General features: G+C 36.3%; 1 protein-coding gene and 1 pseudogene across 4 annotated transcripts in view; one reads left to right on the top strand and one right to left on the bottom strand.

Moving 5' to 3' along the window:
• The window catches only part of NUBPL (NUBP iron-sulfur cluster assembly factor, mitochondrial), a 222,955-nt gene that overhangs the window by 58,675 nt on the left and 138,379 nt on the right, over positions 1–25,901 (bottom strand). For all 4 annotated transcript variants that reach the window (XM_046009993.1, XM_046009995.1, XM_046009994.1 and 1 more), the window contains one exon: positions 5,800–5,893. In XM_046009993.1, the coding sequence (XP_045865949.1) occupies positions 5,800–5,893 (94 nt within the window). The remainder of the gene's footprint in view (positions 1–5,799; positions 5,894–25,901) is intronic.
• On the top strand, positions 23,079–23,807 carry LOC123944755 (annotated as a pseudogene).

Below are 25,901 nucleotides of genomic sequence, written 5' to 3'. Positions count from 1 at the left end.
GGTATTTGTAGCATGTAATGATTCAATAGCCCATGTATGCTCAAATTTAAATCATTAGCCACTAATACTGCTATCAACATATTTATTACTGCTGTTGGTACGTAACACTTTAAACACAAGGATTTTTTTTTTTTTTTTAGTTTCTTCTTATAATGAGCTTGTCATCCATTCGATGGAACAAAAAAAATGGAACGCATACAAAGAGTTGCTAATTAGCATTCAGTAAAAGGATTTTTTTGCTTATACAGGTCTGCCTCCATAAATTTTCCAAAAGGATGTCCCTTTACAAATATAAAACATTTCATTTCATTCTCAACATGGCATGGAGACATGCAAAGTTGATATAAAGGTTCTTTCTAAATGACAACATCTCACCACCACCCCCACCAAAAAACTTAAAGTAGTTTCTAAAAAAATATAATACATTTAGGTGGAGCTTTTACATTATCTTATTTGACCCTTATAAGTCTGTGGGGTAGGCAGGTATTCCAAAGGTAAGGATAAAAAGTCAGAGAGGCAGTTAGCACCTTGCTAAGCATCCCTGCAACACTAATGATTCTTCCTATTAATTTGGTACAGAGCCTGTATGTAATCAAATAGCAAGCGTCAGCATGCACATTATTTCCCAGACACCAAAACAAAGTTAATACTTAAAGGTACCATCAAGCCACAAGGACATTATATACAGAATAGGAAAGAGGACAGCATAAATAAATCCCTAAAATGAAAATATTTTTCTCTCAAAGGGAGAGTGAAATAAAACGCGTGTTTTTAATGAATCCTTTTTAAACTTATACAGAAAAAACACCTGGATAAAACCAGTTGGGGTGAAGGAAATCACAGGACTGAGCTAGTAGGATGGTAAGAAAGATAAGGAGGCACAAATCTGTTTATATAAACAGTGATAACTAGTCAACTATCTTTGTTATTTATTCAATCAATATTAATTGCATAAGCCACTGTCCAAAGTACTCTAAGAAATACTACAGTGAATAGGAAAAAGTTCTGCTTTCAAGTAGCTTGCCTCCCAGTTGAGCAGATAATACAGACATACAGATAATACACTCATTCACTGATTCAACATTACTGAGTGGTTACAAGAAGGCACGGAGTTTGGCACTGTGAGAAATACAAGGATGAATCCTTAGCCCTCCAGGGCGTAACATTCTGAAGAAAACACAGTTTTGCAGGCTCTAAATGGAGAACATTAGAAGTGCTATAAGAATGGTCTAAATGAAATGTTATGTGAATTCCAAAGAGGGAGAAATGATTCCCAAGTAGGGATTTGAGGAAGATAACCGGAAGTAGAAATTTGAAATAAAGGGCATGTAGGATTTGGGTACCCACTGATTAGAGGGTCAGATGTATATAAAGACAGAAACTTTGGGAAGTAAATGGAGGATGGAGGTGGCAGTGAGTACTTAAGGGTTTGGGTAGGGGACTCCCAGGTTATGTGAAGGAGTTTAGGAGGATGGACCAGGAAGTTAGATTACAGAGGGTGCTCAAATGGGAGTCTAAAAAGCTTATATGGTTTACAGGATATGCGACCTAAGAAAAAGTAGAATACAGAGTATCTTAAAAGAGTTCTAAAGTCAATGATAAGAGGAAAGGAAAATTAGGTTCATAATTAGAGAAGAGATAATTCATTTAGGCTTAGAAAGGACGATATGAATCTGATAGGCTGTTTCAGATAATACAAGTTGATGAAAGCCATGATTCAAACCAGTTCAGCAACTCCTTGGTTGGTACCCTTCCTGGGAGACAGCTCAATTTTTATTTCCTCAGATATATTAACTATGAAATAACACTGGCCTGAATAAAACCAAACCTCAGGAACTAGCCTTTAACACACACACACATGCATACACACATACACAATCACATGCATCTCACCCTGCCAACCCCACACACATCATTTTGGTAGGATACTTTTATTGCTGGATTTTTGTTTGTAAGTATAAAATTAAAAGATGTTCAGTGTAAAAAATCCAGTCTTTTCATAGCTGTTAATTTTAAAATTGACATAATGACACACAGTATGAACGTACTAACGGTGATAGCTGCAATCCTATACTGAGAGCCAGTGCACCTGGAAAGTAGCCAACTGTCCAAGACCAGTATGATCAGCCCAAAGATGATACTGGTCTTTTCAAGAATCATTTGGGGCTCTACTCCTAAAGGTCAAAGGAGATTGCTTCTAAATCATCTCCAGATCTTCCCTGGAATATATGAGTTAAAGAAGCCCGAAGTAATCTCTCAGAAACAAAACTGAACATAGTAAACACTAACACAGACTGTTGGTTGGATACTTAACATATAGGGGTGGTGCACAGGTTTAGGCATATTCATGAACAAATTTATTTTTATCAGAGATCACCTACATTAGAATAATTTCAACCTAATGGGTTCGAATGGAATAGAACTAAACTCAGAAAATCAGTGAGTCATATGTTGTCGGGCTTTGTATTAGAACAGCTTTATGTAGAGGTTGAGAGCATGATATTTAAACTGCATCAGAATTGATATGAGCCTCAGCTATGGACTACGGTAACTGTATGACCTTGGGAAAGTGGGTTAAACTTTCAAAGATTTAAGAAAATAAGGATAATACCTGTAATAATTAAATATTAAAATTAATATATGAGATACTGTCCTTAAATGGCAGTTTATTGATAATGGGCAATTATCATGGTACCAATTTATACAGAAATCTGTCCTTAAAGAATTAGTGCTTTATATTTACTTTTTTTTTTTAAGATTTTATTTATTTATTTGAGAGAGAGAGAGAAAGAGCACAAGCAGGGGGAGCAGTAGAGGGGGAGGGGGGAAGCAGGCTCCCCACTGAGCAGGAGCCTGATGCAGAACTTGATCCCAGGACCCTGGGATCATAGCCTAAGCCGAAGGCAGATGCTTAACCATCTGAGCCACCCAGGCACCCTATATTTACTTTTTAAAATTAAAAATAAAAACATGCTCATTAAAGAAAATTTACAAAATACTAATAAATAATAATTTTACTTCCATAGTCCAGGAATCGCTAAGTTTATGAATTTTCAAAGGCATCTTTAGGACCTGGCTCTATTTTTTTTTTAATGGATCAGACTTTTTTTTTTTAAATATTTTATTTATTTGACAGAGAGAAATCACAACTAGGCAGAGACGCAGGCAGAGAGAGAGGAGGAAGCAGGCTCCCCGCAGAGCAGAGAGCCTGATGCGGGGCTCAATCCCAGCATCCTGGGATCGTGACCTGAGCCGAAGGCAGAGGCTTTAACCCACTGAGCCACCCAGGCGCCCCCAGACTTTTTTTTTTAAATGGGAAGTAAAACATGTGTTTCTATCACAGAATTATAAACACCTTAAGTTTCATTTTCTGATTTCTATACCTTGGGGTGAGAAAAAGCAAAGCAAACAAGGTATGGTGCTATCTTGAATGCTCTACAATTTATCATATTTATTCTTTTTTTTCAGAGACCAAGAAAGAGCACGCAGGGGTGGGGCAGAGGGAGAGAGGAGAGAGATCTTCAGTAGGCTCCATGAATTCATGACCTGAGCTGAAATCAAGAGGCAGATGCTTAACAGACTGAACCACCCAGGCACCCCTCATATTTATTCTTTAAAGCTCATCTCCATCAAGTGTTTTATAGTCCTCTCATATCTTTGTCCTTTGAGAGACCTGATATCATGGGGTTTAGATTTCTCATTTAGCACTTTTCACACTGAATGGTAGTTCCTTCTTTTCTTAGCAGCCATTTGTTCCCCTTGCGCTTCCCCTTGTTCTACAGTCTATAGCCGGGGTTTCTAACCTAAGAACTGTGAACCTTCTGAAATGACACATTAAAACAGTGTTTCTGTAGATACAAATACATCTTCCTGGAGAGAACCCATGTATTAATCAACCTCAAAAAAGTTCTGAGTATCAAAAAAGGTATAGAACTCTGGTCTAGGGAAAATATTTGTGGTTTAATAACCTTTGGATCTTCTACAGTGCTTAGCATCTATCTTTATATGGATAAATATTTATTGATTTAAAATTTTATTAATAAAGCATAAAGTCAATACTGGATATATAAAATTTATCTATCTAAAATATATTTTCCTCATATTTTTCTCATTCATCATTTCCTCATCTTAACATAAAAAATATCGTTTCTGAAAGAATAGTGGTTATCAGGGTTTAGTGAGAAGAGGAAATGAAGTTATTGTTTGACAAATACAGAATTTCAGTTTGGGAAGATGAGAAAGTTCTGGAGTTGGATGGTGGTGATGTTGCACAACAACACGAATGTACTCAATACTACTGAACTGCTAAGTTTTACCACCACTACAACGACAACAACAACAAAAAAACCTGCTTTTTATTATCAGATGATATTAATGACCTATTTGTTACAGGGCAGACTCTTCATCAAAGGAAAGGAATAAAGAAATATTACTGGTTAAATTTCAGCATATAAGAAACAAATCTTAACCTCAATCTACACACTGTTGATTTTAGAGTATAAGCACAAATAAAAATAGGGTGACATAATCTTAAATCCTGTCCAAATACAGGGTCTGTTATTTGAGTAAACAAAGATAAATAGCTTGGGGCTATCAGTTTATCTGTGTGAAGTAAATTAATTTTTTTCAATGTACCAAGTCACTATTCAGGTAACAGACAATAATTTAGCCCAACTGTACCAATATATTATCCACATAAATACTGTAAGCATTTTGGAAGTCTGCAACAGGCATTTCAAGGTGTCTGGAGCACATTTTATTCAATAAACATTTAGTGAGTATTCTTAGGATTCAAAAATACACAAGTCCCAAAACTACTGAAAAAAAAAATTATCTAGTACGCTGATTACAAAAAAGATGTATTCAACTACTTTTGTGTTATTTCAATTTACTCTCATTTCATTACTTTCTAGCTTGCTTCACAAAGAAAAAGTCTCAGATTCAGGTAAGGTAACAAATGTATTTAAATATCAAAAATATTCATGTTACTGCCCTTTGAGGCAGCCTCAAAAAAAAATTCATTTTAATGATACTTATTGATATTTCCAATCAATGCGTATAACTTATCAAAAATCTAGATTCTAAACCTTTTGATGATTGTCAGTAATATTTCTTGGTTATTTATTACCAATAGATATTTGATTTGTAATGACATTTTAAAATTCCATTATTTTCCCAAAGTCCTTATATATAAGAGAGATTTACAATTATTTCTCCACTGAAATTTAGGAAAATCCTTGGAAACACATTCAACATAAAGGTTTACTATTGGATTAAATTCTGTATCACAGAAAAGATATCTACTACCATAATGAAAAACTGTGTAGTTGATGTAAAGCTAGTATGTCTATTGCTCTCTTAAGGTTAACATTAAATAATTTGCTGAATATAAAATTTGCCCATGCTTGTATTTACCAAAAAGCCAAATTTCCCTAATATTTACTCATATTCAGTATTTACTCAATAAATATTTACTGAGTGCCTGCCATGGAGCAGGCACTATGCTGTCACTGCAGGACAGCTGCGAGCCAGCCATGTTCTACCCAAGCAATATTTAAGTGTTATTGTTTTTCTAGAACACAGATTTACATCACCACCTTTTCAAAATGTCTTCATGTAACACACTCATTCTGGTAATATTTTGAAAAATTTAATTTATGAATCTGATCTCTAAATAAAAATTTATGAATAACTATTTTTGAAGACATAAAAATGTTTGCCTATCATAAAGTTTGTTTTTCTATATGGCAATAGCAAAACAATAAAGACAGCACAAATTATTTTAAGGTTTAAGCTTACCTGAAATGGGAATATTCTGTGTGACTGATAACTGCACATCTCCAGTTCCTGGTGGCATGTCAACAACTAAATAGTTCAATTGGCCCCAATCTACCTAAAAACCAAGATGACACAAATAATATCATTGTATAACAATTACAGTGAATAGTGATATGAACAAAAATAAATGTATTAATAACAAAATCTAAAATAATAGCCTTCACTTAAACCATTACTATCAGGGACTATGCTGAAGGTTAAGGATAAATGAATAAACACGAGACACTTCCTGGCTCCAGAAGACCTTCTCTGAATGAAAAGGCTAAATTTCTCAACGATCACTCCTCTCTTACCCTACCCTCAACACACACACACACACACACACACACACACACACACAAACACTAAAGGTGAACCCATTCCACAGTGGACTTCTATTCAGGACCATTACTTTATTTGCATTGGGAATAGCCTAGGAAGGCCTTAGCTTTGTGTCCTTGGATTTTGTGGTACAGCATTTCCTATGGAAGATCCTAATATAACTGTTTATGAACTTTTCCTTCATAAAACACACTAATAATGATAACCAAAACTTGGGAAAAATTCAGAAACATAACTAGACTTCCAATACTATTAACATTTTGATTATTTCTTTCTGGGCATCTTTCTAGGTATCTTTACCTAGAAAATTCAGCTATATTACCAAGTTCTTAAGGCTCAGCCTCAGACTAGATAGGTCTTAAGGGTTCCTCAGACTCTTTTCTCCTTAGATGGCTACTCCCTCTGAGTAAACAGTCTCAGTGAATAGCCCTATGTTCTTCTCATTTGCCAAAGGTGGAAGCTTGGAATCATATTTAACTCTTCCCTTTCTCTCACTAGCCCAGTCACTTATTCTACCTTCTGAAAATCTCTCAAGTGTATCTACTTATCTCTTTCCCCATTGCCAAGAACCCAATAGAGAACACAACCATCTATCACCAACGCTTACCAACCAGACTCTCCACTGGACACTGTCCACCCAGCCTGTTCCTAATACTGCTGAAAAATCGTCCATCTAAAATGCAAGTCTGATAGTGCCACTTTTTTGTTTAAAATTCTTCTACTGCCTTCAGGATAAAATCTGAGCTGAAGCTCCAGAACACTCTGCCTGGTCTTCTTCACTTGCTAATTAATCCTCACTCTTCAGATCCCAGCTTGAAAGTCACTTCCCTTAACTGCCATTAGATTAGATATGGTGTTCCTACTAGGTACTTCTCCTAATCATTCATTCATTCATTCATTCATTCATTCACCCATAGAATGTTTCAGTACCTACTACATATTAGGCATTGAGTTAGGTACTAATAACTAAATGGTACCATGGTCTCTAACTCACAGAATTTATCGTATAGAAGGAGACAGATATCAAGCATATAATGAAATAACCTCTGCAAAGGAGAGAGGTTAGTAAATGTAAGCAAGTGAAAGAAGATCAACATAGCTAGAGAGCAATGGTTCATTCATCTATTAACACATATATTCAACACATATTTACTGAGAATTGATTAGGTACCAGGCACTGTTCCAGGTGATGGGGATAGAGCAGCAGACAAAACAAAGTCCCAGGCTTTCCAATGCCACTGTGGAATGAGTGAGGGCGTCAGGCAGACAAACAGAAAGACAAATCAGAAGGTATAAAGTGCTATGAAGAAAGTAAGTTCCTCTACTATAAAAAATTACTTGGTTCTTAATTCAGATATATAGATTAAATAGAAAGAGATATGTTAAAAACCTCTTTAATATGTGAATTTCTGAGAGCAAGTAGTAAGAATTCAGAAAGCAAAGTATTTATCAAAGAACTGCTCTTTTTAAAAAAAAGATTTTCTTTATTTGAGAGAGAGAAAGCATGCAAGAGCACTAGCAGTGGGTGGGGTGGAGGGACAAGCAGACTCCCTGCTGAGCAGGGAACCTGAGACACGGGGCTCCATCCCAGGACCCTGAGATCATGACCTGAGCCTAAAGCAGATGCTTAACCAACTGAACCACCCAGGTACCCCAAGAATTTCTTTTAATCTCTTTGATTCCCAAAGTCAAATGGTAAAGATATACTTATACAGTAGGGAAAAATAATAGAATGGTAGTGGAAGGTACTACTTTAAAGTGAATGAAGTCAGAAAATAACTAAAGAAGTAGACTGAAAGAAACAAAGCTTTCCAGGCAGAAGCAACAGCAAGTGCAAAAAAGGTTCTAACCAGTGAGGGTCTGCTTTGCAAATTCAAGGAATAGCTAGGAGGTCAGTATAGCATTTCTAAAACAGCACCTCCACCCCCAACTATCAATCTCTCTCCTTCTCTGACTTTGTTTTTCTTCAAAACATTTATCAGTATCTGACATTATATATTAACTTGTCTTTTAGGAATTTTATGATATTTTTCAGACACAAGTATTTGATAACTGATTGAATGACATATTTTAAAACAATGATGAAATGATGAATATAAAGCAGCTCATTTTCAATTTAGGGCTCCTTGGTTTGAAAAATAGTTACCCCAAACTTACCCAGGGCTATCATCTATGAAACTATCGACAAAAAAAGATTAAGGATACTTTTCGTTTTATATCCTCTACACTGAAACTTAGCACTGGCAGACTGACAAGCCTCTTTGTTTCAGAGAACATCAAATGACTGGTGCCAACAATTTATCATTGTTGTTCCCTGGCATTTAATCATATTTATCACACTGGCTCCAATTTCTTATTTCTTTAAAGAGAACTGCTATTAGGGTTCCAAGGAACTAAAAATACGTCACTGTTAAGACAATTTCAGATGACTCTTAAATTGCATTTAAACGAAAAAATGATTCTGGCCCAGCACCTTGATCACACACAGGAGGCGTTCCACAAAGGTATGCAGACTTGAACTAAAGTCAGTATGTGAATTCCAGTCCTACAGCAGTCACTAGTACTAACACTACAATATACTGGCTGCCGGCAAGTTCCAGTTCTCTTCTAAAAGAGTAAGCAAAGTGTTGGTTTTAGAGTGATTTGGGTATTCTTTAGATTCTACTTAGTGGTTTGTTTTTTTTTTTTTAGTTTTTTTTTGTGTTCTTTTTTTTTTTTTTAAGATTTTATTTATATGACAGACAGAGATCAGAAGTAGGCAGAGAGGCAGGCAGAGAGAGAGGAGGAAGCAGGCTCCCCGCTATGCAGAGAGTCTGATGCGGGGCTCAATCCCGGGACAGCAGGACCATGACCTGAGCTGAAGGTGGAGGCTTAACCCACTGAGCCACCCAGGTGCCCCAGGTGTTTGTTTATTCTTATAAGCTGTGTGCTACTAAATGCAGGTAAATAAGTACTAGCAAAACACCCAGGTACCTCATTTAGTAAAAACCAGTGGCAGATCCCACTGGGATTCTGTGTGGCCTGAAGCATATACAATTTCTGTAATCCCTTCTATGAATAAGAATACAAAATTATAGCACCTGGGTGGCTCAATCATTAAGCGTCTGCCTTCGGCTCAGGTCATGATCCCAGGGTTCTGGGATCAAGCCCGGCTTCAGACTCCCTGCTCAGTGGGAAGCCTGCTTCTCCCTCTACCACTCCCTCTGCTTGTGTTCCCTCTCTGGTTGTTTCTCTGTCAAATAAATAAATAAAACCTTTAAAAAAAAAAGAATACAAAATTATGAAGGCAAACTTAGGCATAAAAATAAACATTTATTTAGAACGTTACAATAAATCACCCTAAAATGTGGAAGCTTTAGAGATTCAAGTTCCTTTCTCTGAGATCTCTTGAATAACATAATGATTACATAGAAATGCTTTCTGACTGCAACCTGTTTCCTCTCTCCATCTGGAACATTCTACAACTCCCAGCATCCCACAGGAACCCACATGAGCATGGAATCTGGAGTTTAAACTTCATTAGCCTTATGGCAAAATCTTCTCTGATAAAACCCTCTCAGGCTCCAGACTAAAAGGATTCCATCAAGACAGAGTAAATCAGTCTACAAGCAGAGTTACCAGGTAGCTCAGAGACGCCATGCGGGTAAAGAGGTGGCACACAGCAGAGAATTCAGCAATGTGGCTGGGAAGTCAAACATGTGTATCAAATCTGTAGTGGAAGGCGCCTCAGGGACTCAGTCAGTTAGGCTTCTGAAACTTGGTTTTGGCTCAAGTCATGATCTTAGGGTCATGAGACTGAGCTCCACATGGGGCTCAGCAATAAGTCTGCTTGAGATTCTTTCCCCGCCCTCTCCCTTCTGTTCCGCTTCTCCATTTGTTGTACTTATGTACAGACTCTCTCTCTAAAATAAATAAATAAATATACTCTTTAAAAAATAATCTGAAGGGGAACACAAACAGCATAATGGGAGGATCAAAAACAATACCAATGGTCAACAGTATCAATGGTCAGACATCTGTGCAAGATGTCTCCCTTACACAATAACATATAACCTCTAAAGGGTTTGAGATAATGGGATTTTGGTATCCAAATATAATGGAGTCACTGAGCTTCTGTCCAATGCCATTTAAACAACATTAGAACATTGTTTTTTCATCTGTCCCATAGATACATATGCAGTTGTAAATTGTTACATCACCACCACTTATGTTATTGCCTTTCTTTTATTGCTCTTTCACTTTATTAAAATATTTAACACTTGAAAGTTATGCCACCAGGAGTAATTTCCAAATCTGTGTTAAATTATTTTCATTTCTTTTTTTTGGGTCAACCTTATGAAAGGAAACTATTCCCAACTAGCACCAGTTGGGGTCATTTTAGCTGATAGGCCTTCTCCAAATAATAGTTTATAATTTATGTTCAAAATAATGCTCGATAATCTGTAAGTAAAAAACTGGAATAAAGGCATTCCCTCCTTTCTGAGAAGATAAAAGTGTATCTTCTATGTGGGCAGATAAAGTAATTTATCTTTTTCAGGACATTAGTTATGGAGTGTGGTGCTATGAATGGGAAAAAAACATGGGCCACTTTCTTCCATGGACACTTCTGTTAAGAAGCTGACTGAAGCAGCAGCAAGCAGACCTCACTCTAGAGGACACTGGGAGCTTAAGTGCAGGAAGGTTGAGCTATAAGTATGAAAAGAAAGAGCCCACAGATGCATTCCATCTTTGGCTTCCTAACTGGCTCAAGCAGTTTACCACAGTCAGCCTCTAGGGTAGCAGTTTTCATCATCATCACTAGACAATTTAAGCACCACAGGGTCAAACATACGCTTCTCCAAAGCAAAGATGAAGTGTCCCAGAAATCTTAGGTCTGCTAGCAAGGCCAATATGAGCCAGATGAAGATAACATCAGTCGGGGAGACCCTGGGCCCTGTGGAATCAGGGAGGAAAATCATTGCCAAGAAAGAGAGGCAGAGCTATAGCCTGCTGGAGTAAAAGTAGTGGCCAAGAAGAATTAAACTCCTAAGGGCAAGAAAAAGGTGTAACTAAAGAACAAATAGAGAAATCAAAAAGCAAGATAAATGGGAAAAAATCTAGATTGAATAATTAAAAGTGGGCTGTGTACAGGCAGCCCATTTATAAGGTGCTTGTTCCGTAAGTGAGAAGGCCAACTCTTAAAGGAAGTTGAGCTGGGCCAGACACTGTCTCTTCCCTTCCAGTCTGTTCTTAATTACTTACTGTAGAGCTGGTTTTGACTCTTATGCCTTCTTTGACTCATAATTAGTAGATCTCAAGGTGGTGTCCCTATGTCTGATTCTGGCCATGTATCTGTTGCTACATCTGTCCTATGGCTAAGTTCTTCCATCTGTCTCTGATTTCCTGGTTCTCCAACTCTAGTTAGGCACAGTACTACCCAAATAGCAAACAGAACATATTTGTGCTTTGCTTGGAATCCCAGCCATGAAACCACGCCACTACTAGGATAGGACAGGAGATACAGCTAACCTTATCTCAGGCCCATGGACAAATTGTCAGGCAAATTACCAAGCTCCTAGGATTTTCAGTTCAACTAACTTCCAGGTTTTTACTGAGCCTTCAAGTTCTAAAAATTTTAGGGTACTTATTTTTTTACACAGAGCTATTTCCCCAACTTCAGTGTAAGATCCCTGAAGGAAGAGTCTATTCTTTATTAATCTCTGGACTCTGCCTCCACATCCAATCTCCTCCATAATGCCTAGTCAGTTTTCCATCAACATCCACTGAGTGATTCTATGAGTCAAGCTGCCCTTTACAATTTTATACCACTAAAATTAAAATTTTGCCATGTGAGGCACCTTTTATATACAAATAAACCTAAAATAGAACATAGAGTGGTTCTCTTTAAATCTGAACCATAGTTTTGCTCTGTCCAGTGGCCTATTCATAAAATCATACAATATTTTATTTTGGTTGCAAGAAGAAAATTACTATGAAAGTGGATTTAGATATAAATACTACAATAGGAATAAAATCTGAATAGTAAAAGATTTCTACTTGAGTTGATAGGCTTACTGAATTGTGAAAAAAAAATAAAATATAATAAATTTAACCATGAAGATTATTTTGATGAGACAGCTGACCAAATTATAAAATAAGAAAAAAATTATTCAAGTTATAATGATACAAATGTTTTCCCTAATATATCCATATCTTTTAGATGATAAAATTCTCTAATCCATTTTCACATATGTTCCTTTCTATAAGTAAAGGTGTATGTGTGAGTGCTGGCAGGCGAGACAGGAAGAAACCTGAATAAATACCTCCAAGGTACTATCAACCCAAGCTATAGCAGTAATGTTCTGAGAGCAAAGAGAGGAGAAACTTTACTCTTCATCTTTCCCTTTATCATCATCTCTTGTTTTCTCAGTTGGTCTAGCAGAGGTCTAGGGCAGACTGGCCCTGACAATCTGGAGACAGCATCAATTCACGGAAGACTTCTTGTCTAAAAGTGGATATATGGGTCCATCTCTGGTAACTCTGTACCTAGTTTCTGAAATAATATTTAAAAGATTATGCAATTCCCGGGCCAGCCCACAGATGTCCATGTAAATCCATACTACAGCTAAAAGAGTAAAACCTCACAACATAAAAACAATGACACTACCACAAAGTAAAGAGTATTTTAGTTCATTATGGGACTATCTCTAAGTTTCCTAGAGTCCTGCTGTAGGCCAACTGCTAATACATACGGATGTATATAACCTAGAAGCAAAGGTTAATGAAGGATAGGCCTGGCACCCCCAAAAAAACCCTAAAATATTATAAACCTGAGAATCAAGATATTTTATTTTTAAAACATTGCTTAAAAAAATTTAAAACTCTTCCTATATACCCAAAGGCTAGAACTGCAGAATTCCTTTTTTTTTTTAAGTAGGAGTAATAAATCACTTTATTAACCTAATTTGGTATAGTTTATAAAATACATTTAGACATGTAGTACTTTCTTTAACATGGAAAACTATAATATTCTTTAAAAGAATATCCTTAGAAAAAAAGAACACTGTAGGGGCACCTGGGTGGCTCAGTGGATTAAGACTCTGCTTTCGGCTCAAGTCATAATCTCAGGGTCCTGGGATCAAGCCCCGAATTGGGCTCTCTGCTCAGCAGGGAGCCTGCTTCCTCCTCTCTCTGCCTACTTGTGATCTCTGTCAAATAAATAAATAAAATCTTTAAAAAAGAAAGAAACACTGTATTGGGGGAGAATTCAAGGTCCTAAAGGTGCAGGATTATAGCTGCCATAAAAGCTGCAAGGAGCCTCACTAAGAGAATGCACAGTCATTGTCCAGTTATTAAGGATATAGAAATTGGGTGTACTTGCTCCAGGAGACCAGCCTGCCCAATGCACTAGCCAGGAATGATGTGAAGAGCTGCCTCTGTTGTGTTTATTTAGTTCAGTTACTTGACATGTGAAGTCCTACTTTAGAGCCTTAGTCTATCAGGGGGAATTGGACCAGTGAAGAGAGAAGAGGTGGAGAGTAGGTCTACAGGTAAATAAAGGAGAGCAGGAGGAAAAGAACTATTAGTGAGAGATTATTATTAGACAGGCACAAACACTTTTTACAGACATGATTACAAAATATTATAAAAGAGGCATTATGATCACTATTTTACAGATAAAATACTATGGACTAGAGAAGTTAACAAAGTTGCCCAAGGTCAAGCTGTTGGTAAGTGGTGGAGCAGTGATACAAATCCTGGTCTGTGTGACTCAAGTCATATTCCCAGTTTCCCACAGGACAGGGTATAGCATCACTCTTCTCCAAGTCCCTGAAGAGTTTTGCTAGCAAACTTCATTACCACAAGAACATATTAACTTTTCTGTATCACTTCTTCAGTGTAAAATAAAATAGATACATAAAATGAAGTCTACAGACCCAGAGAAAATTATTTACTTAGGTAACAGAAGTAAGAAATAGAAGAATTCATTCACTTCCTCTATTTTTTTTCCTTTTCTGGTTAATTATAATGTTTCTTTTACTTCTGAGAATTTTCGTATTCATATTTTACTTCTGAGAATAGTTCGTATTCTTTCCTTATATGATCCTTTAAAAAGTGTTTTACATTATAGAGCAAGGGTCTAGTAACCATGGAAATGTTAACTATAAATTTCCTTTGAGCTGTTAAAGAATAATTTAGCTTTTGATAATCTACTATTAAATTTTGGTTTTATTTTAAATCAATAACCATAATTCCACCATTTATACAAAAGAATTATGTGGAATAATTGTTTAAATCAAATAACTTATAGAGACTAAAAAGAGAAAGTAAATAAAGATTTTTTTTAAATACCTACAGATTTTGAACATAATATTTTTGAAAGTGGATCAGATTTTATTCTAAAAATTTACAGATCTAAATCATATCAAGTAGGAAACCAACTGTGAGAAACTAGTTTCATATGCCATTGTATTTTAAGTGTGAGCTACTATAATGCAGTTTTTGGGTTTTAAATTCTGGTTCAGAAATTATTACAATGTTTAAAAAAAATAAAAACAGCACTGTAAAGGAGGAATTTGGCAAAAATCTAGATTATGAATCTAGCTGAATACAGAAAAGAATCCAGATACCTACTCATTATATAGAAGGTTTTAAGTTTGATAATTGGCATATCTAAATTCCAATCATCTTTGTTACTAATTAGCTATATAACCATGGGTCAGAGAATTAACCTCAGTTAAACTGGACCTCAGTTTTCTCAACTGTAAAACAAAGTGTTTTCCACTAAATTTCCTTCTAACTGCTTAAAAAACAAAAGTGTGACTATGATTTACTTGTTTCAATCAAAAAATATTTGTGAGGAATTTTATATGGAAAAGTGAATAAAAGCTATTTTTATCCCAAAGCATCAAAATAACAAAACAAGCTCCTTTTTTTCCCCCAAAGGGGATATTTAATATAAAAACAAAAAAACTAGGGGCGCCAGTGTGTTAAAGCCTCTGCCTTCAGCTCAGGGCACGATCTCAGGGCCCTGGGATCGAGCCCCACATCAGACTCTCTGCCTGCCTCTATGCCTACTCATGATCTCTCTCTCTCTGTGTCAAATAAATAAATAAAATCTTTAAAAAAACCAAAAAACTAAACGTTACTTGTTATACTGAATAAATTTTATAGTGATCATATTGCCTTTAGAAAATTAAGCTGAATTTTTCAAAGAACTTATATTTAAATTTGTGCTGAACTACAATCTTCTCTGACTGCCCTCCTAAAATACCTCATCCTAGCTCATCTAGAAATTAATGTGTTACATCTAAATAAAATGTCATAATTTACAAGATCGATACAATCCTGAAAAGTGGAAGGGATTGTCACTGAGGTGAGGAACAGGAAAGAATTCAATCACAAACCCTTAAAGGTTGAGAAGTCTAATCTAACTTTCCAAATAATACAAAACTTCTTTCTATAAACACTCATGATAGCAATATATATACTCAACCAACAAAAGAAAGCTCAAATCATTCCAATGCTTACTACACACTCAAATACAAATTTGGATCAATAAAAGGATGGAAGAAAATTGTCACTTAAGAATCTTTCTTATCCAGTGATAGACAGACAGATTAAGGAAGATGTGGTATGGAATGCAATATTACGCAGCCAGAAAAAAAAATAAGATCTTGCCATTTGAGACAACATGGGTGGGCCTAGAGGGTATTATGCTAAGTGAAATGAGTCAGATCATATGATTTTATTCATATATAGAATTCAAAAACAAAATAAAATATAAAAAATAAAAACAAAAAACAAATGAATAAACAAACAAAAAACAGAATTAGACCTATGAACATAGAGAACAAATGATTATCAGAGGAGAGGAAGGTAGGAGGCTGAGCAAAATAGGTAAAGGGGAGTGGGAGATACAAGCTTCCAGTTATGGAATAAATAAGTCATGGAAATAAAAGGCACAGCATAAGGAATATAGGCAATAATAAGTAATATGATGCATAGGGACAGATGGTAGTTACACTTGTGAACATAGCATAATGTATAAACTTGTTGTATACCTGAAAGTAACATAACACTACACCTCAACTATACTAAAAAAAAAAATTTTTTTTTAAATATTTCTAGGACACCTGGATGGCTGCCAGTTAAGTGTCTGCCGTTGGCTAAGGTCATGATCCCTGGGTCCTGGGATGGAACCCCTGTCATTGGGCTCCTCTCTCTCTCCCTCTGCCCCTGCCCCCACTTGAACCCTCTCCTGCTTTCTCTTGCTCTCCCTCAAATAAATACATAATCTCAAAAAAAAAATCCTTTTTTTTTTTTTTTGCTACATGTGAGACTGCATTACTTCTGATTTACTTATTACTCATACTATATAGCTTCAGATATGCTTTCTCTTCTGATTTGTTTTTAGTTACCATGGGAATTGGTATTTAATAAGAACTCCCCCTTTTAAAAACATGAATGAGCACCTACTAAATTATAAAAATTTTACTGGAAAATGCAGAAATATATTTTAGCTTTTAATTTTTATTTTTTTAAAAGATTTTATTTATTTATTTGACAGAGAGAGAGAGAGAGATATCACAAGAAGGCAGAGAGGCAGGCAGAGAAAGAGAGAGGGAGGGAAGAAAGCTAACCTGCTGAGCAGAGAGCCCGATGCGGGGCTCGATCCCAGGACCCTGAGATCATGACCTGACCTGACCATGACCCACTGAGCCACCCACGCGCCCCAACTGCTGTATTTTCAAATAGAAAAGAAATCAGCAAAGTTTCAGTAATAGGTATAAGGATTGTGGGAAAGGGTCAATAAACAACTAATCAGAAAGTCAGATATCAAGGTATTATTATTAATTCATTATTTGAATGTAGCCAAGGGCTCAACTTCTCTGTGTCCCTGTCCCTTCATTTTACAAGAGTATAAACACAGAATTATAGAGCTCGAAAGGACCTCGGAGATTATCTTGTCCACTGCTCTTATTTTACAGATAAAGAAAACGAAACTAAGAAGTCAAATGACTTGCCCCAAACTTACTCCACAAAATAGGGAAAATAAATAAAACCTTTGTCCACTTCATAGAGGTTTTTATCTGAAGAGGAAATGAGATCATGGATTAAAAAAAGGTGGCACTGGGTAATTAAGCAATAGTATTAACACTGAAAAAAATCAAAGAGAAGCTTGTCTTATCATGTAAGTCAAAATTTAAATTTCTCTCAATGAGCATACCATGTTTATTCTTTTAACTAAATGCTAAGAAAATATTTGCCCATTTCTGAGGTCACCACATTCCAAAATGACTGAAACAAGTAACTTAAAAATACCTTTTCCATATGACTAGATGACATAAGCAGTTAAATAGCTTTTTGCAAATTAAAGGAAAATTTCTCATGAGCAAATACTACTAAGCATGAAAATATTCAGTCACAACACAATTTAAAAATATGTAAGTGACTAAAAATAAGGGCAAAGAAGTGAGCAGAAAAGAAGTCATACATGTTGTTTGAACGTATTAAATTTCTATATTTTAGTGACCTCTGCCTTGTTCCTGTTAAGTAGACCTGCCATCTACAAAGCTATAGAGAAAAACAATAAATTTACTATTATAAATGACTTCCTAATGAGAACTAAATAATGCAGCAGCTTTAAACTATAACTACTTTTAACACAAAGGATTTTGAGAAAAATTAAGGAATACATTTATGAGAATAGAGATGGAGATGATACAGATAATAGATGGGAAACAGGTTTGAGGATTGGGGAAAAAATAAACACATAAAACCACCCAATTCCCATCTCATCAGCTTCAGCAATTTCTAACTTCCTAAACTACATAATTACTTCAGAAGTACCCAAAAGACGTCTAAGAAACCTGAGATCACTAAATCGCAAAGAAACAGGAAAACGGACCAAATTTTATGCATCTCATTAAAAGACCATTAAAAGAGCAGCTGTTCCTTCATTCTCATTTAAGCACACTGGTCATTATATCTAGGCTTGTTCATAATAATCTTGTACCCTGATGAGCAAGTGAACATAGCAATGTATCTAGAAGTTATTCTTACCTGAAAAGGTAGCTAGTGTGCTCACATTTATCTTAATATTATAGATCACACATTAATATACATGGTTAAAGGCAGAGTATACACAAGCCAGTACAGAGGATAATTCTTACAAGGTTTAACTCTAAGAAATTAATACTAATATTTACATGTGCCCACCACTGTTCTAGACACTAAGATTGCAGCAATGAACAAGAAACCTGAAGTTCCTGCCCTCGTGAAGCTGGGAAAAGAGGACAATAAGCAAACCACTTAGTACATCACTTGTCAGCTTGATGAAAGTCATGTTTCTAGACCTCACTTTGCTCTCTATACAACTAGAAAGGTAATATTACCTAGTTAAGTATCATCATAACCTTATCAAACAAAAATTATGCTCCAAACCCATAAATCAAGAGGACTTGAACTCCAATTTTCCCTGCTCTATCCCTGCCTCCAGTGGCACATATATGACAGAATGCAGACCAGTGTAGGAGGTGTAAGCCACGCTACGAAACAGAAGAAAAATAATTGGATCATGGTGAAACTCAACACAGATCTGTGTTCTATATATAAACTAACTACTTAGTAAGTGATGGTTTCTCAAATAAGATAATAATGATAAATATAGATTATTTGGAATGTATTTTCTCAGTCTTAGTTTCAGTACCAGTGTCCAGGTGAGTCATTTTTATTTCAAATATGTTTCAAATATCATGGCTGCCAGTTTAAAAATCTTTATTATCAATCAGATTAATATTAATCAGACTATGATTTTAAGCCACATTTTAATACAATAATCTTCTTTTTCTTACAGTTGAAGAAATAATTTTATATGATGTATGCAAACTTTTGAAGAATTGCATGAAAACAGGCATAGTCTGACGTTTGAGTCCTGTATTTAAAACTGCAAACCAGATGGGTGCCTGGGTGGTTCAGTTGGTTAAGCCTCTGACTCCTGGTTTTGGCTCAGGTCATGATCTCATGGTCATGAGATAGAACCCCACATCAGCCTCCATGCACAACACAGAGTCTGCTGGGGATTCTCTCTCTCTCTCTCCCTCTGCCCCTTCCTGTGCCTGTGTGTGTGCTCTTTCTCCTTAAATAAATAAATCTTAAAAAAAAAATAAAACTACAAACTAGTTGTAAATGAACAAACAAAATTAAAGGTTGATGTTCTGACCAAGCTACTCTAGTACCAGCAAGCAAGATATACAGAATTAACTCCTTGATTAAAGTATTATCTCAGCAATTCTGAAATATTAATATATAAGACAGTAAACCAGAGTAAAGAAATACGTATAGATTCCCAACACAAAATGTTAGCTAATGGCTTGAATCAATCAACCAACCAATCACTACCTCTTCTCTCTCTCTCAACTCCCCAGTCAACACATGAAAAAACACAAAGGGCCACCCTCTACAATGAGAAAACTAAGGCTAAAACTTGGACACCAACAAAAAAACTGAAAGAAATGTTGTTCAGCAATAGGGTCATACTCCTATCTTACTATTAAATAATGAATCATTCTTTTAAGGGCAGAGGACAAGTCTTTCTTTTGTACCTTCAGGCCAAGCACAGTGCTGAGTCCATACAACCCAATAAATGTCTTATTTTGTTGGAAAACATAGAGGTAATTAAAAGAGACACTTCACATCCTCCCACCACCAGAATTGATGGCCTTTGGCACCAGACGTCAGAACTGATGGCCCTCTGGCACCAGAGCCTATATTCCTTCCATATAATGTATTGCCTTTCTATGACAGTTACCTCCTTCCTCACTGTCCCATTCCTCCTCCATCAGCCTCCAAAAGAAGTAGAGACATAGATGTTTCTTATATTGACTCTTGATGAAAGCTCAGAGTATAAATTTCACCGTTTTGTGAAGGAAAGCTACACAAGTGACTCATGAAGGAAACTCAAGAATAACCAGTTAAAACATTCCTCAGCTAGGCTCTTTCAATCAGCATTTATCTTAGGCTTATGACAGATATTTGACCAAACACTATTTATAAGCTAAGTTCAGTAGCATACATCTATAAATCAAAAAGCCATATGTTCTGAAATCAGATGTTCAAATGCGAAAATGTTTTGCAGCAAAAATCCTAATATTCTTGCCTCCGTGGAGGGCTATCCACACCCATTAGCAGTATGGACCACGGAGGCTTCTATACATAGGAGCAACACATCTATTAAAAAAAACTGGATCTGACTGCATTTACATTACTAAATAATTGTGGCAGCAAAGTTCTGCACATAAAACTTTCATCAATACCTTAAATTTGTCTTCTTTTCAAACAACTGAAAGCATTAAAACTGACATATCATTCACAGAAATATGAAGCACTCAAAATCAGCACTGACAATTATGGATGGTTTGTAGGCCCTGGGTTCTATACTAGGAGGTGCTATAGGCATGACCACCATAGAAGCAGACTTGTCTACTGATGGCCCAACAGACTGAAGGAAAAACCAGCTACTAATGAAGCTATAAGTGTCTGGCTCTTTCAAGAACTAATCATTCTAAGTTTTTTTATACTCAATTTCATAGGTCCTGTCACATCTTAAAAACCATTCAGAGTTCAATTAACTTAGAAACTTCCTTAAACATGAAATATTAAGCAATATTATCTTTGCCTAAAGGCCTGTGCATACCTTATGTTCTAATATAGTTAGAAAAGATTTTTACAAAATACCTTCACCCTTTATTTTGAAAACACAGGGCCTCTGTTCTCTCCCCAAAAAACTATGGCAACAATTCAATTTTATTCTCAGTAATTATAGCATGACTAATTAAACTCTGATATGTTTGGTTAAAAAAAATTTTTTTAAAGAAACTGGTTCTCCAAGAATAAACAATGGGGAAAGAACAGTTTCCTCAGCAAAAAGTGCTGGGAGAACTGGACAGCCACATGCAAAAGCATGAACCTGGACCACTATCTTATACTCAACTTAAGATAAATAAAAGAACAGAAAATAGACCTGAAAACGTAAAATGCCTAAAGAAAACAGGGATGTTAAGTGTTTTGACACTGTCTGTATTTAACATCAAATGCAGAGGAAATAATGGCAAAAGTAAATAAGTAGGCCTACATCAAATTAAAAAGCTTCTGCACAGAGATGCCTGGGTAGCTGAGTCAGTTAGGCCTCCACCACTTAATTTCAGTGGTGAGAGCCTCAGCTTTGGGCTCCGTACTAGGCTACAGAGCCTGCTTAAGATTCCCTCTTCTGGGGTGCCTGGGTGGCTCAGTGGGTTAAGTGTCTGCCTTCACCTCAGGTCATGATCTCAGGGCTTGGGACCAAGCCCTCCACCAGGCTCACCACTCAGTGTGAGTCTGCTTCTCTCTCTCCCTCTGGTCTCTCTTGGTTTCGCTCTCTCTCAAATAAATAAAATCTTAAAAAAAAAAAAAAAAAAAAAGATTCCCTCTACCTCACCCTCTGTTCTTCCCCAGTGCCATGATCTCTATCTGTCCTTCTCTAAAAAAATAAAAGAAAACAAACTGAAAAGGTAACCTAGTGAATGGGAGAAAATACTTGACAGCTATATCTGATGATAAGGTGTTACTATCCAAAATACAGAAAGAGCTCATATAACTCAGCAGCAAAAAACTTAAAACAACCCAATTAAAAAGCTGGACAGAAGAACTAAAAAGGTATTATTCCTAAAAAAGACAGAAATGGCCAAAAGGTTCATGAAAAGGTGCCCGATATCACTCACTAACCATGAGAGAAATGTAAATCAAAACCACAATGAGCTACCAAGTCACACTTGTTAGAATGGCTATCATCAAAAAGACAAGAAATAACAAGTGTTGGCAAAAATGTGGAATCCTCGTGCACTGTGTTGGGAATGTAAACTGGGGAAGCCATTAAGGAAAACACTATGAAAGTTCCTCAAAAAATTAAAAATAGAACTACCATATGATCCAACAACCCCACTTCTGGGTATATATTTTCCAAAGAAAATGAAAACAGGGTATCAAAGAGATATCTGCACTCCCTTGTTTATTGCAGCATTATTCACAAGAGCCAAGATGTGGAAACAAGCTAAATGTCAATAAACAAATGGAGAAAGAAAATGTGGTGTATATGTATATATAATAAAATACTACTCAGCTATGAGAAAGAAGAAAATCCTGTCATTTGTGACAACATGGATGGACCTTGAGGGCATTCTGCTAAGTGAAGTAAGTCACACAGAAAGACAAATACTGTATGACATCACGTATGTGAAATAAAAAAAAAAAAAACCTCAAATTCATAGAAAGAGAATTGTAAAGTGGTTGCAAGAGGCTGGAATGTGGGGGAAATATGGAGTGGTTATTAAAAGGGTACAAACTTTCAGCTATAAAATGATAAAGGTCTCAGGAACTATTGTAAAACATGGTGAGCATAGTTGATAACACTGTACTGTGTAACTGAAATTTTTTAAGAGAGTAGAACTTAAATATTCTTACCAAAAAAGAAAAGAAGTAAGGGAAAGGAAGGGAGGGAGGGAGAGAAAAAAAGGAAAGAAGAGAAACTGGCTCTTTTTTTTTTTCTTTTTTTTGGCTTATACCAAAAAACTTGGTATAATGTAAAGGCACCTAGGAAAACATCAAATTCACAAAGACAAGAACTTGGTTCACTTAGCCCACACACACATATATGTTTAGGTTAATAAACACAGAAATCATACATCCAAAACAGTGTTATCTCATATATAAAGATTTTAAGGGCAATATTTTTTTAAATAAAGAAAAAATGGCTCAAAGAGCAATGTCCTTTAATGAGAAAATAGTTAAATAAATAATTAACCAACGCACTGTAGTTGTTGTGCATACAAAGACAGAATGGGGCCCAGTGACCTCTCCTCACCCAGGCTGCGTCCTACCCCACTCTATTCCCCCTTGTCAAGATGGGCTCGGCCAAGAGCAACCCAGTCACTCCAGTGCCGCCTCCATTGGAGAGGGACGGCAGATCCTCATTTACCCAATACAGGCATCCTGGGCACTCCCATCCAAATGCAAACCTCACAGCCCAACCTGCTCACAGAGGAGCACCTAGAAGGTCCTAACCAGGCCCAGGACTCAAATCCCCTTTGGCACTGCATGGAAACCCATAAAGACCAGCAGTGAAGACCCCAAAACCTATTGGTAAAACAGCTGAGTGAAGTATGTGAGACAGTGGTCCACATATCAAATCATCCCCCCAGGGCCTGTTATGCCCCCAGAGGCACCTTCATCTGAATTGGGCTTGTCTCTGAACACCTAGTTATCCCAGATGACACTCTGAAGCCAGACTGAGTTCCCCTCCAAGATGATGTTTTCCGAGGAGGAAACAAGACAGCTGGCCAGGCAGGGCTCAAACATACTCTTGTGAGATTTGAGTCTCCCCAGCCTTCAGGTTCTAAGCTCAACAGATAACCAAATAGCAAGGTACTAGAGAGATCTCATCTCACCACTGTGCAAGATGATAATGCCTCCAGGATCCTGACACAAGAGGGTGGGCAGTCTTCTCCCAGAAGTGAAATGTTAGGGAACTCAAGGAAGGGGGAATTCTGGGAACTGGACTTCCAAAAACCTGAGACTGAGCAGGGGAGCAAAGCCAGGACCATGACAAGGAAAATCAACATTTCCCTTGGTAGAAAATTAGGCCTTGTTAGACTCCAGCACTGGGTTCATCGGGGGCCTAGTGATATTCTGTCTTCTTACCCTTTCTTTCCCTGGGAAACTGAGGAAAGGCTCATTTTCTCTGACTCCCCCTAAACTAAGGGCTAAACTAAGATAAATGTGTGGGCATGTATGTAACTTAAAAATTCATTCTAAAGGCAACTGCAACTGTCTTTAAAAGAGAAGTTCTTTTAAAGACAACATCCCTGAATAAATATATTATGTTTTGTTTAATCCCTATATAATTCCTTACAATCTCAATGCTTATGTTTTTTACATGACAAGCCACAATAAACCTATGTTGAATAAAGAAATAAATGAAGAAATGAGCAAAAGAATAAACAAGGAAATCCACATAGAGTAAAATATGTCTCGGCAAAGAGCCAATCTGAAGAAGTTCCCAGATTTATACCATTTAATAGGAGAGAGTAAAGAAGAGAAACAGGTAATAGCATATTTCTGGTGGAAAGGTCATGAGCTACAACTCCACATGCTACATATGGAGGATAAGAGGAACCACCCTGGCCATGGCCCAAATAAGCCCAACTCTGCAGCACATATTGTGCTGTGGAGGGAAAGCTTCCTAAGGACACAGGAGGGAATGCACCGGTCTGAATCATCTATGTTATCTCTAATAAATATTAGGGTAAAATTACTTTGTCAGTTAAACACATCATTTTATTCTAATAACCCTTATGAACAACTTCCCTTAAGAATTATGTTGAGGGGCGCCTGGGTGGCTCAGCGGGTTAAAGCCTCTGCCTTCGGCTCAGGTCATGATCTCAGGGTCCTGGGATCGAGCCCCGCGTCGGGCTCTCTGCTTGGCGGGGAGCCTGCTTCCTCCTCTCTCTCTCTCTCTCTCTGCCTGCCTCTCTGCCTGCTTGTGGTCTCTATCTGTCAAATAAATGAATCTTATTAAAAAAAAAAAAAAAAAAGAATTATGTTGAAATGACAATACTTACTTGGAAATATGTATGTACTTATATATACATATATTTATTTGTTTATATATGTATATATATATCATATATATTTATTTTTAACAAATACATTGTTTTTTATGTTTTTTTGTTTTAAAGATTTTATTTATTTATGAGAAAGAGAGAGAGAATGAGTAGGGGGAGGGGCAGAGGGAGAGAGAGAATCTCAAATAGACACTGTGCTGAGCATGGAGCCTGACATGGGGCTGGATCTCATGACCCTGAGATCATGACCTGAGAAAAAATAAAAAGTTGGACATTTAACCGACTGCGACATCCAGGCGCCCTCCTCTGTTGTTTTTGTTTGTTTGTTTGTTTGTTTAAATAAAGAGAAGATCTCATAGTTTTATAGTTTTGGCTCCTCTAATATATTTATCTATAAAGTATTTCTCATTCCTTCTTGATAGATGATATAATTATAAGTGTTTCATTGTAATTCACATGTCATGAAATGTTTGCCGAATTTTCATATCACATATAAACACATATCACAAATTTTAACCTCTACTTATGTAGATACAAAAAAACAGCTCTTAAGATAAAATGTGACACTAATTACCCAAAATACAAATATTTTTAAATAAATGCTACCAGAAAATTTGACATTTTGTGAATTTTTAAAAATCTTTCTGAAGCTTTGCTACAAAGCTAATTCTGTTGCACATGAGTCTTTGAAAACACTAATAATGAAAATGCCAGCTGAATTTTAAATACTTTCATTACACAACAAAACTATATAATGTTGATATTCTAAAAGCAGAAGGTTAATAATATTAATCTTCCTAGTATTCAACAGCTTCATAAACATTTAATTGACTCACTCAAAAAACATTGACTGAGTAGCAACTATATTTGCTAGGTATTTGTAGGGAAAGTGCTGGAAATCTAAAAGTGAACAAGATAGTTAAGATCTTACCACCACCCACATGTAGCTTATACTCTAATGGGTAGAAACAATGAATAAATAAATAAATAGAAAAGGAAATGTCAAATCAGGATGAGTGTTCTGATGAAAACAAAACTAGATTAGATGATTGTCACAGCTAGTTGTTCTGAGGTGACATTAAAATGAGGCCTGAAAAAAAAATC

This window comes from Meles meles, chromosome 6, assembly GCF_922984935.1.
Source record: "Meles meles chromosome 6, mMelMel3.1 paternal haplotype, whole genome shotgun sequence".
NCBI classification, from domain to species: Eukaryota; Metazoa; Chordata; class Mammalia; order Carnivora; family Mustelidae; genus Meles; species Meles meles.
The sequence above is the reverse complement of the archived record's forward strand: the minus strand, read 5'-3'. Positions and strand labels throughout refer to the sequence as shown.